At 38.0% G+C, this 13789-nt stretch overlaps 1 protein-coding gene and 1 pseudogene across 1 annotated transcript; both read left to right on the top strand.

Annotated features, from left to right (window-relative positions):
• The first annotated feature begins 2333 nt into the window (after positions 1 to 2333).
• On the top strand, positions 2334 to 9099 carry LOC103723037 (small ribosomal subunit protein uS13z/uS13y/uS13x-like). The gene is made up of 4 exons (XM_008813825.6): positions 2334 to 2470; positions 2579 to 2739; positions 3224 to 3412; positions 8803 to 9099. Exons 1-4 carry the CDS (start codon positions 2468 to 2470, stop codon positions 8906 to 8908), a joined length of 459 nt encoding a protein of 152 aa, XP_008812047.1. The 5' UTR covers positions 2334 to 2467; the 3' UTR covers positions 8909 to 9099.
• Positions 9100 to 10030: 931 nt separating this feature from the next.
• Positions 10031 to 11552, top strand: LOC148714989 (uncharacterized; annotated as a pseudogene).
• The last annotated feature ends 2237 nt before the right edge of the window (positions 11553 to 13789 follow it).

The raw sequence follows: 13789 nt of genomic DNA, 5'->3' as shown, positions 1-13789 counted from the left end.
TACACCATAATGTGCATCAAAGCGTGCTATGATGCATAATATCGACCTTCGATAATAGAAATAAGCTTTTTGACTCGTGCTGTTACCAAATCGAAAGATATCTTATGTTGTTTCACAAGTGGCAATATGGTAGCCACTTAATAGGCAAATGCCTCCAATGGGTCATGCTAGCTCCCATCCATGTAAAACTTGAGCTGCATGACCATATCCTACAAGAAATCATCAGATGGATGGATCATCTCCACTTGTGGAACATGACTTTTAAAGCTAGGCTTTCTAGAAAAAGTAGAGTAGTTTGGTCACAAAAGACTTCAACTCCATGCAGGGCCAGAGGAACTTGTCTAGATAATATGGCTTGAGAACTTTAAAGCGCATCGACATGGTGTAGTGGACTCCCTGGTAGTCGTGATGTTTCTCGATGGCATGAAGACAGCTACCTGAACGATCTCAATGGACATACTAGAGAAGACATGTTCGCCACTGGATCCTTCATTAGGTGGGAAGACTAGGGCATGCATTCCTAGCAGGTTAGAGTAAATGCACGAGTGTGTCACCAATGTCAAAAGCAAAAAGAAGGCGAGGGTTTGATATTGCAATCTTAATATCTTGAACCTTAAAAATCTTCACTACTATAACACTACCTATCTAAAAGAGGTGGAGGTAGGTTATACCTATGGCTATGATTCTACTTTAAAGTCTATGAATAAACTATGATAACTAAAACAGATTAAAGGTAAATGCAAGAATAAAGTAAAGATAAAGATAAAGATAACAATGGGTGTCTAATTGGCCAAAAGGTCTTTCTTTCTAATTACATCCCACCATTTGTACATGATATTATAATCGATTTGGTAATTATCCATCTCTAGCGCCAACACATATCCACATCTAGTTTCACTTCTCTAATAGTTTTAGTACCTAGCGCTAACTATTCTCTAGTACCTACATTCTGGTAATCATCAAGTCTCATACGTATCACAAAAATAATACATGAAGGGATTCTTGAAGGACCACAGGGTTTTCTTTATTCAGTGCACTACCATAGGATGTTCCTAATGACAATGTATTTCCAAGCTGCGAAAAAGTTGCTTCTTTTCTTTATTCAAAGGGTCATTTCTAAATTTATCTCCTTTAGTCATCGAGAATATAGAGCTCGTAAGGATGATACTATTAACTTCTATCATGTCTTATCTTCCGTTGTTATTAATGTTTCTGACTTGAAGAAACAATTGGAGGATGTCTTTGGATTAGCTGAAATAAGTTAAAAAAGAAACAAAAAAAAAAAAGGAGATGGAAGCCTTCTGGACTTAGTAGCGTAGGCCCCTGTAGAAAGAGGCAAGAGAAGAACTCTATTCTCATATGGCATGTGTAGATTAATTTATCGTTGGAAACCAAGAAAGCAACTTCTTCAAGATGTAATGAAGTTCATGGAGAAATTCATACTTTGGAAAAAGATTTGAGTCATCAGTTTTCAGATGGTTGAGGAACTTTCAGAAGAACCAAAGCTTTCATAAGATGAATCGGAAAAGCAATTAGCCGCATGGAGAATATCATGCTATCAACAGTAAATCCACTGATATTATTGAAAAGTTTGCAGCTTGCACAAGAGAGTTTGAGAAGCCCCCGTCTTTTCCACTTTCCTTTTAGAATAAATGATAATGTCCAATCATGCATGCTTTCTTCCTTCATATGACATAGCTCCTTTATTTTTTTTAAAAAATAAAAGGGGGAGGTGAAAACTCCGCCCGCTTAGCAGTCCTCACTGGACCTCTTTTTCACTAGAAAATGTTCGATGCGGGTAGACGGGATGACCATCCTTACTCACACTCTCTCCGATCCGTAGGTTGCCCTACGTATGAGTATGTCACCCCAGCGCTACCTCAGTACCGGTAGACCAGATGGCGACTCCACCGGACAGACCCGACGGGGGCATCCGATCTCCACATTTAATCGACGTCCGCACGTTTTGAACCTGGGCCACTCCGATAGAATCTTAGCTCCGTTCCAACCGTACTACCATCTTGGTGGCGACATAGCTCCTTTTGGTTCAAAACAAAATTCTCCTCCTTTTTCTTTGCTTTGCCTCAGTTTGTGCAAGAAAATGTATTTCACACTTAGTTTGTAGAATAATAATATGTCACACTTCATTTATCGCTTAGAAAGTAGATTGCCAGATGTACTCTGGCAAGGGAAAGTTGGCTCATGCCGTTATGGGCTGCCCCGGCCCAAGAAAACTTTCAGCCATAAAGTGGGCTCCCCAGTAAAACCGTTCGCTTCACCACGCCCTAAACCATCAGAGGAATCTCAGCCGTCCAAACGCAGAATCCTACACCGCGCTAGGGTTTATACACCGGCCCGCGCGCGTGGTGAGAGAGAGAGAGGGAGAGAGAGAGAGAGAAATTGAAAGGAAACCCTCGCCGCCGCCCGCGCCGTCGCCGTCGCCGTCGCCATCGCCGTAGCCGTCGCCATGGTCGGTCTTTCTTGTCCCGAAGAGATCATCATAGTTCCTCCAATGTCTCGAGATTCTTTGGATCGATTTTGGGTCGATTGATCGTTTGTTTCTTGTCTTTTGGCGCAGTCGCTGATTGCGAACGAGGATTTCCAGCACATCCTTCGTGTTCTGAACACGAACGTGGATGGAAAACACAAGATCACGATCGCCCTCACCTCCATCAAGGGTATCGGCCGCCGATTCGCCAACATCGTCTGCAAGAAGGCCGACGTCGACATGAACAAGAGGTAAACATCTCTCTTCTTCTCAGCGCGTGATCTTACGATATCTGTAGGGTTTGGTTGAAGTCCAACCGATCCGTCGGCTTCTTTTTTTTTCTTTCTTTTTCCTTTTTCTTTTTCAATGAAAATGCTATTGCTGTCATGTTTTGGAAATGGAAATCTGTCTCTTGGTCAGATTGCAGTATTTTTCCTCCTCATCTGCTTTATCGAAATACTTTTCTGGCTCCCTGATGTTTCGTATACGTTATTGATTCTTCTTTTATTCCCGAAGTTCTTGCTTTAATCTTTTTTGGTTGTCTTGGGTGCTTATTTGGGGACCCCGGTTTTGTAATTTTCTGTAAGAAAAATGTTCTTTTTTTCCCGCTTCTTTCTTGACAAGCAATATCCTGAATGCAGCTACGTTACCGAATCCTGGTTTACCTTTTGTTCTTTTGTATTTATTTTACACATATGCGTTGTAATTTTCTTCTTGTTGTTCTGTTTTTTGTAGGGCTGGGGAGCTCTCAGCGGCTGAGCTTGAGAACCTCATGACGGTTGTTGCGAACCCTCGCCAGTTCAAGATCCCAGATTGGTTCTTGAACAGGAAGAAGGACTACAAGGATGGTCGGTACTCGCAGGTTGTCTCCAATGCTTTGGACATGAAGCTGAGGGATGATTTGGAGCGACTGAAAAAGATAAGGTTTATAAGTCAGACAACTTATTTTATGTGTTGCTGTTGCTTATAATTCATTTTTCAGTTTCTGGGCACGTTGATGTTATAAATCCTTATAATATATGTAGCTTCTGTGGTATCTGTTTCTATGCTTTGGCAACAAGTCTTGAGAAATGGTTGGATTTTTTGGAATTGGTTAGGTGTGAAAAATTTAAGTTCAGGTGTTGCATTCTCGTCTCAGAAGTTGTGGCTTGCAGGCACTCTTTATATAGTGTTTGTTCTGTTTCTTCCATTTCATGTATTATTTCTCCTTGCATGTTTTTCAGTATGTGTTGTTTGAATCTTTAGCTGTTAGCTGTTATTTGATCCCCATTGAGACCTTTTTGTTCACTTAGCAGTCCCAGATCTGTGCTTGAAATTTATCTAATCACGCACGAATAAATTCTGGTAACGTTCCTTTTTACATATATACTTGCATAGGTATCATCTCTCGTTTTTCTTGTTGGTATAAGGTAGCCCAATAAACTTATGTTGTTGGTTTATCACAAAAAAAAAAAAAAACGTAAGTTGGTGGTTGTTGTTGTTCATCGGTATGTGATGTTACCTTCATTATGGATCCCTTTTTTCTTAAAAATACATATTTAACTTTTGTGATAAGGGAAACATTCATTTCAAGGTTTTGGCCTTGATTTTGGTTGAGGAGTTGATTGATGGTGCATCTGTGAGTTCTTTTCTTGCTTTCTTTTCATTAATAAAGAAAAGCTTGTTGCAGACTAATCTATACTTAATCTTTGTTACCCTAGGTCTATGTCTATAGTTTCTCCGAAATCGCTTACCTGTCTTTCTGAAATCTTCATAAATTTAATTATTAGGAAGAACCTTGACATGAAACTGTAGAAAGTAATAATGCTAAACATTTGAAATATAACAGTATAGAAGTTTTAAATTCAACATTATAAAGATATTTAAGTCTCATGGATACTTCTAAATATATCTTAAAAAAAACTTTGTTCTTTACAAGAAAATGAATTTTTTACGAGTCATCTTGATTTTATGATACATCCTAACATTTGCTGTGCCAGTTCTAGGCTCCGTACCGGTTGCCCGGAGTCATGGGTCGGTACGGCCCCGCGCCATGCCTTGTCGGCCTAGTACCAACACAATGGAGGCGGGAGAGAGGGAGAACATGAGAGAAGAAAAGAGAGAAAGAGAGCGGGGGAGGGAGGGAGAGGAAGAGAGAGGCTAACCGAGGCTGGCCGGCGGAGGCCGAAGATCCGCCTCCTCCGCCTAGCCGGCAGAGGCCGGGGAGCCTCCGCGTGGAGGTAGAGACTAGGGAGATGCAAAGGCAGGAGAGAGGGAGAACATGAGAGAAGAAAAGAGAAAAAGAGAGCGGGGGTGGGAGGGAGAGGAAGAGAGAGGCCGACCGAGGCTGGCCGGCGGAGGCCAGGGATCCGCCTCCTGCAGAGGCCGGGGAGCCTCCGCGTGGAGGTAGAGACTAGGGAGATGCGGAGGCGGGGCTCCGCCTTCGGTCTCTTGTTTCGTTCGAAGCAGGGGCCCAGAGGGGGCTCCTTTTATTTTTGCCGATTTAAAATTGAAGTTGGCAAACCCATTACCTATTTCATTTACTTCAACTTAAAATCCGCAAAAATAAAATGGGCCCCGGGCCTCTGTTTCGAACGAAATAGGAGACCGAAGGCGGAGCCCCGCCTCTGCTTCTCCTCGCCCTCTGCCTTATCCATGCGGAGACTCCCCGGCTGGCCTCTCTCTTCCTTCTTCTCCCTCCGCTCTCTTTTCTTCCTTTTCCTTCTCCGCCTCCGGCAACGGGGTCTTGGTTTCGATAATGGAATCATCCTGGTGCGCCCCTGGTACGGCTCAGAATGCCTCGAGCCAAATGGTTCATGATGGTTCCGCCAACCATGGTACATCAAAGCAAATCCTACAAGTATTCACAAAATCTCCCAACATAGTTGAGTTGCAAATTGACATTGTTGATATAAAATGTTTCTTGCTTTGTTCATTATGTTTTAATTGTTCTCAAGTATGAGGAATCCTGGAAGTTGCATGTGAATGTAATTAATTAAGAGACTACAATTGCCTATGCAGTAAGATTGTTGGTTATTGTTGTACATTAGTCTGTGATGTTACCTTTGTCATGGATCCCTTTTTTCTTAAGAATGTCTATCTTACTTTTGTAATAAGGAAATATTCACTTTACGGTTTTGGCCTGGATTTTGGTTGAGGGGTTAATTGATGATGGATCTGTGAGTTCTTTCTCTTTTTCTTTTGGTTTAAAAAAAAGCCTTTTGCAGACTAATCTATTCTTAATCTTAGTTATTCTAGGTATATGTCTACAGTTTCTCCTAAATCACATACATGTCTTTCTGAAATATTCATAAATTTAATTATTAGAAAGAACCTTGACCTGAACCTGTAGAAACTAATGATGTGAAGCATTTGAAATATAATATTGTAGAAGTTTTTAATTCAAATTTTAAGAGATAATAAGTCTCTTGGATACTCCTAAATACAATTTAAAAACTTTGTTATTTACAAGAAAAATAATTTCTTTTACAAATCATCTTGATTTGATGGCACATCCAAGCAAATCCTACAAGTATTCATAAAATCTCCCAACATAGTTGAGTTACAAGTTGACATTGATATAAAATGTTTCTTGCTTCGTTCGTGATGTTTTAAATGTTCTTGATTATGAGGAATCCCTGAAGTTGCATTCGAATGTAATTAATTGGAAGAGAGAACAATTGCCTATGCAGTAAGGTAGTAACATGATATTGGTCTTGTCAGGGTTTGGAAACTTGGTTATGGGATTTGTATTGGTCATCTTGATAATTAAGTCATTATCTAGTATGGGTTTCTAGTTTACCATTAAGAATACCTCTAGTAATAGTGCAATCGTTTCTATTTTTCCTCACAGATTTCATCCATGTGGGCTCATGTCACCTTTTCTGATATTTAACGCAATATTCTCCATTTTTTGTGCTAATCTTGCTTGCTTTCTTCCTGTGTGGTAGTCAGTTTTCTAAGCCAGATAACATCGGATGTGATTTTTAACAATTTTTCAATGAATTAATATTTGATTGAAGACTGTATGAGAATATGATGAAGACACATGGTTGATCTCTAAAAATTAGAAGAATGTTGAAATTTATAGAACTATAACGTGCTAATAAACATTAGCCACCATTTAGAGCTCAACATGGTTTTGCTTGAAATATGCTGGATGCACAGAACCTGCAGCCTGCATAAAATACTAACGAAAATCATGAAATAGTGAAATTTTTATTTTCTTATTTTAGTAGAAATCTGTATTTCAATTTTAGTCATATTATTAACAGTGATGTGATTTTTCCAATTTTCTTATTTTAATAGAAATTTGTATTTCAATTTTAGTCATATTATTAACAATGAATGAGATTTTCCCCAAAATTATTGGAAATCAACACTCAAATGCTTGAAGATCCTACTTGAAAATTGCAAGATCAAATTTAAGACTTGAGAAATTTTTTCATGAAATGATATAACTCTCTTTAGCAAACTTCCTCTCTCTTGACTTAAAAGGAAGGAAAAAAAGAGAAAATGGCCAAAAAAATGAGACCAGCCACTAATATACACTGCAAAGTTGCTCCGATGCTTTCTTTTGATCTGATTATTTTCATTTGAACAGGGGTTGATTTTTACCTAACTTCCAGCTAGATCATTTTGTTTCCGTGTGAAATTTAAAATCATGGTTTCTTTTTCCCTTGCTGATTTTGGTCTCTCTCTCTCTCTCTCTCGTGTATATGCTAACGATGTCATGGGTTGACATGTTACGTCTAATCCATTGTGTGGGCTTGGCCATTTAGTGTGGACCAGAAAAAAACCCAAGTTAGAAGTGATATTTTGCATATGTTTGGTGAGCAGGGTGTTCCAGATTCAGAGGTTTTTCTGTTTTATTGGAAACAATTATAAGATTAACAGTTTGAGCCATTTGTTTAACTTCCCTTTAGGAATTTTCCAGAGAGAGAGAGGAAATGCGTGCCTATATATTATTGGAATGATAGAATCAACTGATTTTTCTTTTCTTTTTTTTGGTTTTGGTTTTTTTGTTGTTGCTAAGTGGGGTTTAACAATATATCACGTGTGGAAGGCTGTTTTGGCTAAATTAGTGGGCAAAAAGTTGTGGTGGAATCTTCCTTGTTGTCATTCATTGTTGACTGCACAAGGAGGTTACTAGACCAGATGGATTATCTAGTGGTGGTATCCCCTCATGTTGCTACCTAGAAATATGAAATCTGGTGTTTGTTGCCCTTGTGATGCCATGTAGAAATATACAATCTGGTGTGGACTTTAGAGTTGGATGAGTGAAATGCATGGCTCAGAAGTGAGAGTTTGCCACAATACTATGGAAGCAAGTAACATCTACGAGAAGTTCTTGACTCATGGAATTAAGGTATTTTGTAAGATATAACTATCCAAACATGTCTTTGCTGCAATTGGCCAAGGTAAAACAAAAGTAATGTTTGCTATTACAAAATAATATATATACATATATATGCATATATATGTATGTACGCATGTATATACAGTATTTTATTCTTACAACTGTTAGTAGGTGCATTATCAACAGAGGACTGAGTATGTTAAGTAGTCTGGACTCAATTTGTTCTTGATGGCAAGGCCTGTTGTTAAAGCTCCTAAGTAAATTGCCAAGGAGGTCAGGGGTTCTAAGGTGTGGAATGAGAACATTTGAGGGAATGATATCATGTGGTGGCCGGTGGTGGACAGAGTGGTAGTATGATGTTGAAGTGGCTATTACCAAATATATGTCAATAGTATTGACATGTAGAGCTGTATTTGATCCCGCTGACGCTCAACCTGTGTATATTTCTGGACAAGCTAGGCAGCTGAGTTGGTTGGTCTTGCTACCCTCGAAGAGTTGACCCTTCTCTGAGTTTCGTTGAGTACTTTCTGAACTTTGAATTGCAAATGATAGGAGCACTTGTGAGCATCGTTGTTTTCTGTTTTCACGGACTCTGTTGGCACATCAATGTGGAAGCAATATCATAGGCATGTAATCAGCCATCGGCTAGGTACTGCAGGGCATCTGATATTCAGAAATAGGATACGTTTGCACCCCCGCTTCTTGTTTCTGTTGAAGTCTTTGATCTCTCACTGGAAGCTAAGAGACTTTTGTATCTCAAATTGTTGTAGTAAAATGAACTGAAGAAGTCAATGGTCATTCAATCATTGTTTGATATTTGGTCGTCTTTAGTTATTGCTTTCATCTCATAGGATGCATTTATGAGACTCTACTTGAACCAGTCGACTTAAAAGAAATTTAAAAAAAAAGAATCGAGTTCTTTTCAAGAATTCATGCCTGTGTACAAGATGTTTATGCACAATTTTTTCTGCTGCAGGAACCACCGTGGTTTGAGGCACTATTGGGGTCTTCGTGTCCGTGGTCAGCACACAAAGACTACTGGCAGAAGGGGAAAGACTGTTGGTGTGTCAAAGAAGCGATGAGCATAGCCTTCTATATCTGCTTTTTAGACATGTTCTTATTGTTTTAATTTTGAACCTTGATGTCTGGTAGTGTTTTTTTTTCTCTCATTTTACTTGGATGTGAACTACTTATGGATATATTTTAGATATATTCTTAGATAACAGTTTTGATAAATAAAATATTATCAGTGTGCTTGCGGTGATGATGACAATTTGATGAACTTTTTTTTCTGGACGAGGTGTGAGTTGGTCAACTTTTGTTTTGGTCTGTGATCTTTTGGATGTGGAACATTTGGGTATCGTTTGTGATGACTTCTTTTTTATATGTTTCTGTCACTTCCTGTTATATTGTTTTGGATGTGGAACATCATTCCCGTGTTGTCGCCTTGTGCGAAGCGACAGGGAGATCTTGGTATTTGGATCATGAGTATCTGCTGCTGGGAAGTTTATTCTTTAGCTTCAGGGAAGGCAAGCTTATTAATGTTACTGCTTCTTGGTTCGGCACCATGTCACTCTGAGATGCGAACTGTAATTAATCCAACTGTAGATTTGTTCATTGAAGGAAACAGGAATTGGAATCGTAATGAAGGCTTTGCCTGCAAGTGATGGCCGAGCTGCTTCACCATCCATCCATCCCCTGTTTTATCTCTCCGCCAGTATACTCTCTTATTTACTCCGGGACATTTAGAAGTCAGCTCGTGGAATGATCAACTTCATAGCTTCTTGTCAGGTACTCTCTTCCACCACTTGACTTCTTTTCGCTGGATATCCCCCATATAGGTTGTGTTAAAATTAACTTGGATGGATGTTGCCATTCCAACTCCTTTATTATTGATTCCTCCTTTTCCACTTGATACAAAAATGATTCCTCCTTTTCCACTTGATACAAAAACATAGCTTGGGATTGTCTCTGAGCTACCCCTGCCCAAAAAAAAACAAAATAGAGGGTGGTCTCTGAGCCACCCCCTCGTCTCTGGGTACTCTCATTTGGGGCTCCAAGGAAATTTGTCCACTCTGCTATGATTACCGGTGGCCAGCTTCTTTCCGGCCCAGCTTTGAAGGGACCCACTTGAGCCTGTGATTGGATTGGCTGCCTGACACACTTTTATTCCAATGTTTTGTATGGTCCTAAAACTTGAAAACATGAATTGTTAGTCCTCAAGCAATCTAATTCAATATATACGTATATGCATATATGTGTGTACATATACATACAAACATGCACACAAACATATACATTCCAAATTATTATTTTCTTAATTATTTAACTGCATATGTTACAGATACAATTCAACCATAGCATTTAATTCCAGACTCATGAATCATTAAGAGAGAGGGAGCTCAAGTGAAAACATACCACTCGATATTCCCTTTATGATTATTTGCAAAGAGACCTCTTAAAACCTAGCAACTTTCAGGGTGGCAAGAACTTCTTGAGATAAAGGATTTGTTCCTCTTGCTGACACGAACAGTTTCTACTCAAGGAAATCGAATCCCAGGGACTAGCTACGAAACTGTCTTGGGGGCAATTTCAGCTAATAGTGGTGGTTTGTTTTTTATTTATGGATATGGTGGCATTGGAAAAACCTACCTTTATAGGATTAGTCTAGCTGTAGTTGGAACTAGAGAAAAATTACGTCAGCTGTTTTATCTCCTGGTATCGCTGCTTTACTGCTACTTGGTGGGAGGACTGCACATTCAAGATTTTGTATTCCTATAGCTTTTAGTGAGTTCAGTTTGTGAGATTAAATACAGTAGTCATGCTACAGAGTTAATGGTAAATGCAAGTATTATTATTTGGGATGAAACCTCAATGGCTCATAAGTACTGTTTCGAAGCTATGGAGGAGAAGTTTAAGGGACATATTGCACCATGTAGATCCTAAGAATGCTTATAAACCTTTTGGAGGAAAGGTAGTCCTTCTTGGCGGAGATTTTAGACAAAATTTGCTTGTTGTTTCTAAGAGTCAAAGAGAACATATTGTTCAAGCTTCTATTAATAGATCATATCTGCGGGATCATTGTCATATATTTAAACTACAAACTAATATGAAATTGATGAACGGTGAAGCTTCTATCACGAGTACTTGAGATATTTTTTAATTCAGTGGCTGGATGCTAAAATTTGGAAATGATGATGTTGGTGAAGGAGATGGAGAGTATTTGGTTGAATTTCCACCAGATTTGGTCTGTCGTACCACAAAATGATGCAAGTAATGATATAATCTATAGTATTTGTTCTGATTCAAGTTCAAAATTGCTGGACAGAGAATATTGAAAGAGAGGGCTATATTTGCACCCACTAATAAAATTATTGTTGCAATAAACGAGAGGATAGCTTCTTCAATATCTGCAGAGGAAGTTTACCTAATGCAAATTTAATTTGCAAAACATCATCTAATTGTGCAGAATAAGATCTTTTGTATCCTACGGAGTTTCTTCATACTCTGAAATTTTCTGGATTTTGAAATCATGAGCTGAAGTTAAAGGTAGAAATTCCTGTAATATTATTGAGAATTTGAATCAAAGTGCCTAGCCTTTGTAATGGTAATAGATTGGTAATTACAAGATTGTCTTCTAAAGTTATGGAAGCTGAAATTATCAGTGGAAGTAATATTAGTTAGTGATCATGTGTTTATTCCAAGAGTGGTCCTATCTCTAACTGAATCCAAATGACCTTTCATATTAAAATATAGACAGTTTCCTCTTGCTGTGTGTTTCTCTATGACTATTAATAAGAGTCAAGGTCAATCACTAAAGCAAGTTAGGATATGTTTGCCAAGACCTGTATTGAGTTACAAACAGCTATATGTTGCATTGTGTAGAGTGATAAAAGTGTTGATTGATAATGGTGAGTATTCTAATGATTATTGTTCCATGAGGAATATTATCTAAAGAGTTTTTTTTTAATCTGCCTGCTACCATTAATGTATGAGATTCGTAGTAAATTACAATCAAACATAAAAGAAATTACCTTATACGGGTTGATATTTTATGCTCTATTCTTTATATTACATGTCAATTTTTTTTATTTCGATTTTGTGATTAGTCTAATTGTTTTTTGTTACACTTTAATGCATATTAATTATAAGTTCTTAATCAACTCAAAGATGCAGTGCAATTTACTAAATGAATTAACAGGTGAAGTAGATGACTAGAATATCGAAGTTAGAATTGACAGAATGTAGGATTCAATTAATATAAAGAACAATAATGAGCTTATAAGTTTGGATATGTCATTTATTAATGAAGAGGTACCTTTCTGCTTTCTAATTTCAGATTTTTTTTTCATTTTTTATATTCTTAAAATTTGGGTGTGATAATTATTAATACCATATTTTTGGATATGTTGATTTGATAGGATAATCACATGCATGCTGTAATCACGAAAAACATTGTGCAAAAAATTTGTATGCTTATTGAAGAAGGGTAGATATATTTCATTACTAATTTGAAAGTTGCACACACCAATGGAATGTATCACCCAATAAAGAATGCTAAGAAGATTATTTTCTTGTTGACCGCAAAATTGAAAAAGATACCAGAATATAGGATATCTCCACCTCCGCACAAATTCTACTTTATAAATTATGATGAATTAGCGAATGAGTCAATAATCATATCTATCTCAGTGGTACAAAAAATAACTGGTCTTGTAATCTTTTTAGCTATTAATTATTTGGTTTTACTTATGAATACTATTTTTCTCTATGTTTTGCTGATGTTATTGGAAAATTGGTTGCTATTGGTCTTTTAGAGAATACTCATATTCAAAACTCAAAATGTACAAAGAAGAAATTTGAAGTTGCTCATGCTTGAGTATGTAGTTTACTTCATGTATAGTATATTATTAATTTAGAAGTATATTATTTGTCTTTCTGATTCAATTTGGTATTATTGTAGGGGACTGAGTACAAACATCACCCATTGGGGTAATGCTATCAGCTATATTACTGACACTAAATTTTTCCAAAGTTCTGCTCATCCAGATTTAACATCAATAACTGTTAAAGAACTTTTGATGCCAGACATGCATGTTGCTTTGGTGTGATGAGATCAGAACAGGTGCATTGTGATGCCTTCTTCCATAGCAACGTAAAGAAGGGCATTCATGGGACCACAAACAGGCTACTGTTAATCAGCAGGGGTAGCAGCATATGCAAAGTGATGCGAGGTGGAATTCTCTTTCGCCCTCTTCGGCCTAATGGCTAATGGTGGTGCAGGAGTTGGCAACAAGCAAGGCCACTTGTCCCAAGCACTTGGGGCGAGAACAATTCCAAGACCCATCTTCTCCCTCCACTTGCCACCGAGGAGTTTTGAGACATGTCCGTTACAAGTGGGACATTGCTCCGGGACCAAATTAATAAAAAGGTGGGACATCGTTGTCCCTTGTCTATCCCATGTACTGTTTCCTGCTAGCCAGTCGTCCCATGAATATGGTCATTTCTTTACAAGAAATCAAGTGTATGTATTCACTTTGAAAATTACTTGCATATTTCATATAACAGAAGTTGAGAGATCATGGCCCTCTCTTCTTTATATGTACACACAGTCACAAACAAAATTGAGTCATGTCGCATGTTGTTGGCCTCAGAGCATAAAAAGAGGCTATAAGTATCACCTCTGTAGAATGACTAAGTGGACTGAGAGTAATTTTTACAAGAATAATTGGATCATTTTGGATATCTAAAATTGGTTCGCAACTAAAAAGGTAAGGTTGGTCGTCGCACTGATATATCTGCCATTATGTATGGTGTCTGATACCAGATCACAATGACTATTTTCTCATAGTAATAAGAGTAGTTGTCTCTGTACTAGTATAGTCCGTATGTTTTATGCTGAATGGTCAACAGCTAAGTATATGGCCAAATCCTTGTACCGACAATGATACCTTCGACTTTGA

This window comes from Phoenix dactylifera, chromosome 1, assembly GCF_051530095.1.
Source record: "Phoenix dactylifera cultivar Ajwa chromosome 1, Ajwa_hap1_PhDact_Kaust_v1.1, whole genome shotgun sequence".
NCBI classification, from domain to species: domain Eukaryota; kingdom Viridiplantae; phylum Streptophyta; class Magnoliopsida; order Arecales; family Arecaceae; genus Phoenix; species Phoenix dactylifera.
This window is presented reverse-complemented; position numbering and strand designations above follow the sequence as displayed.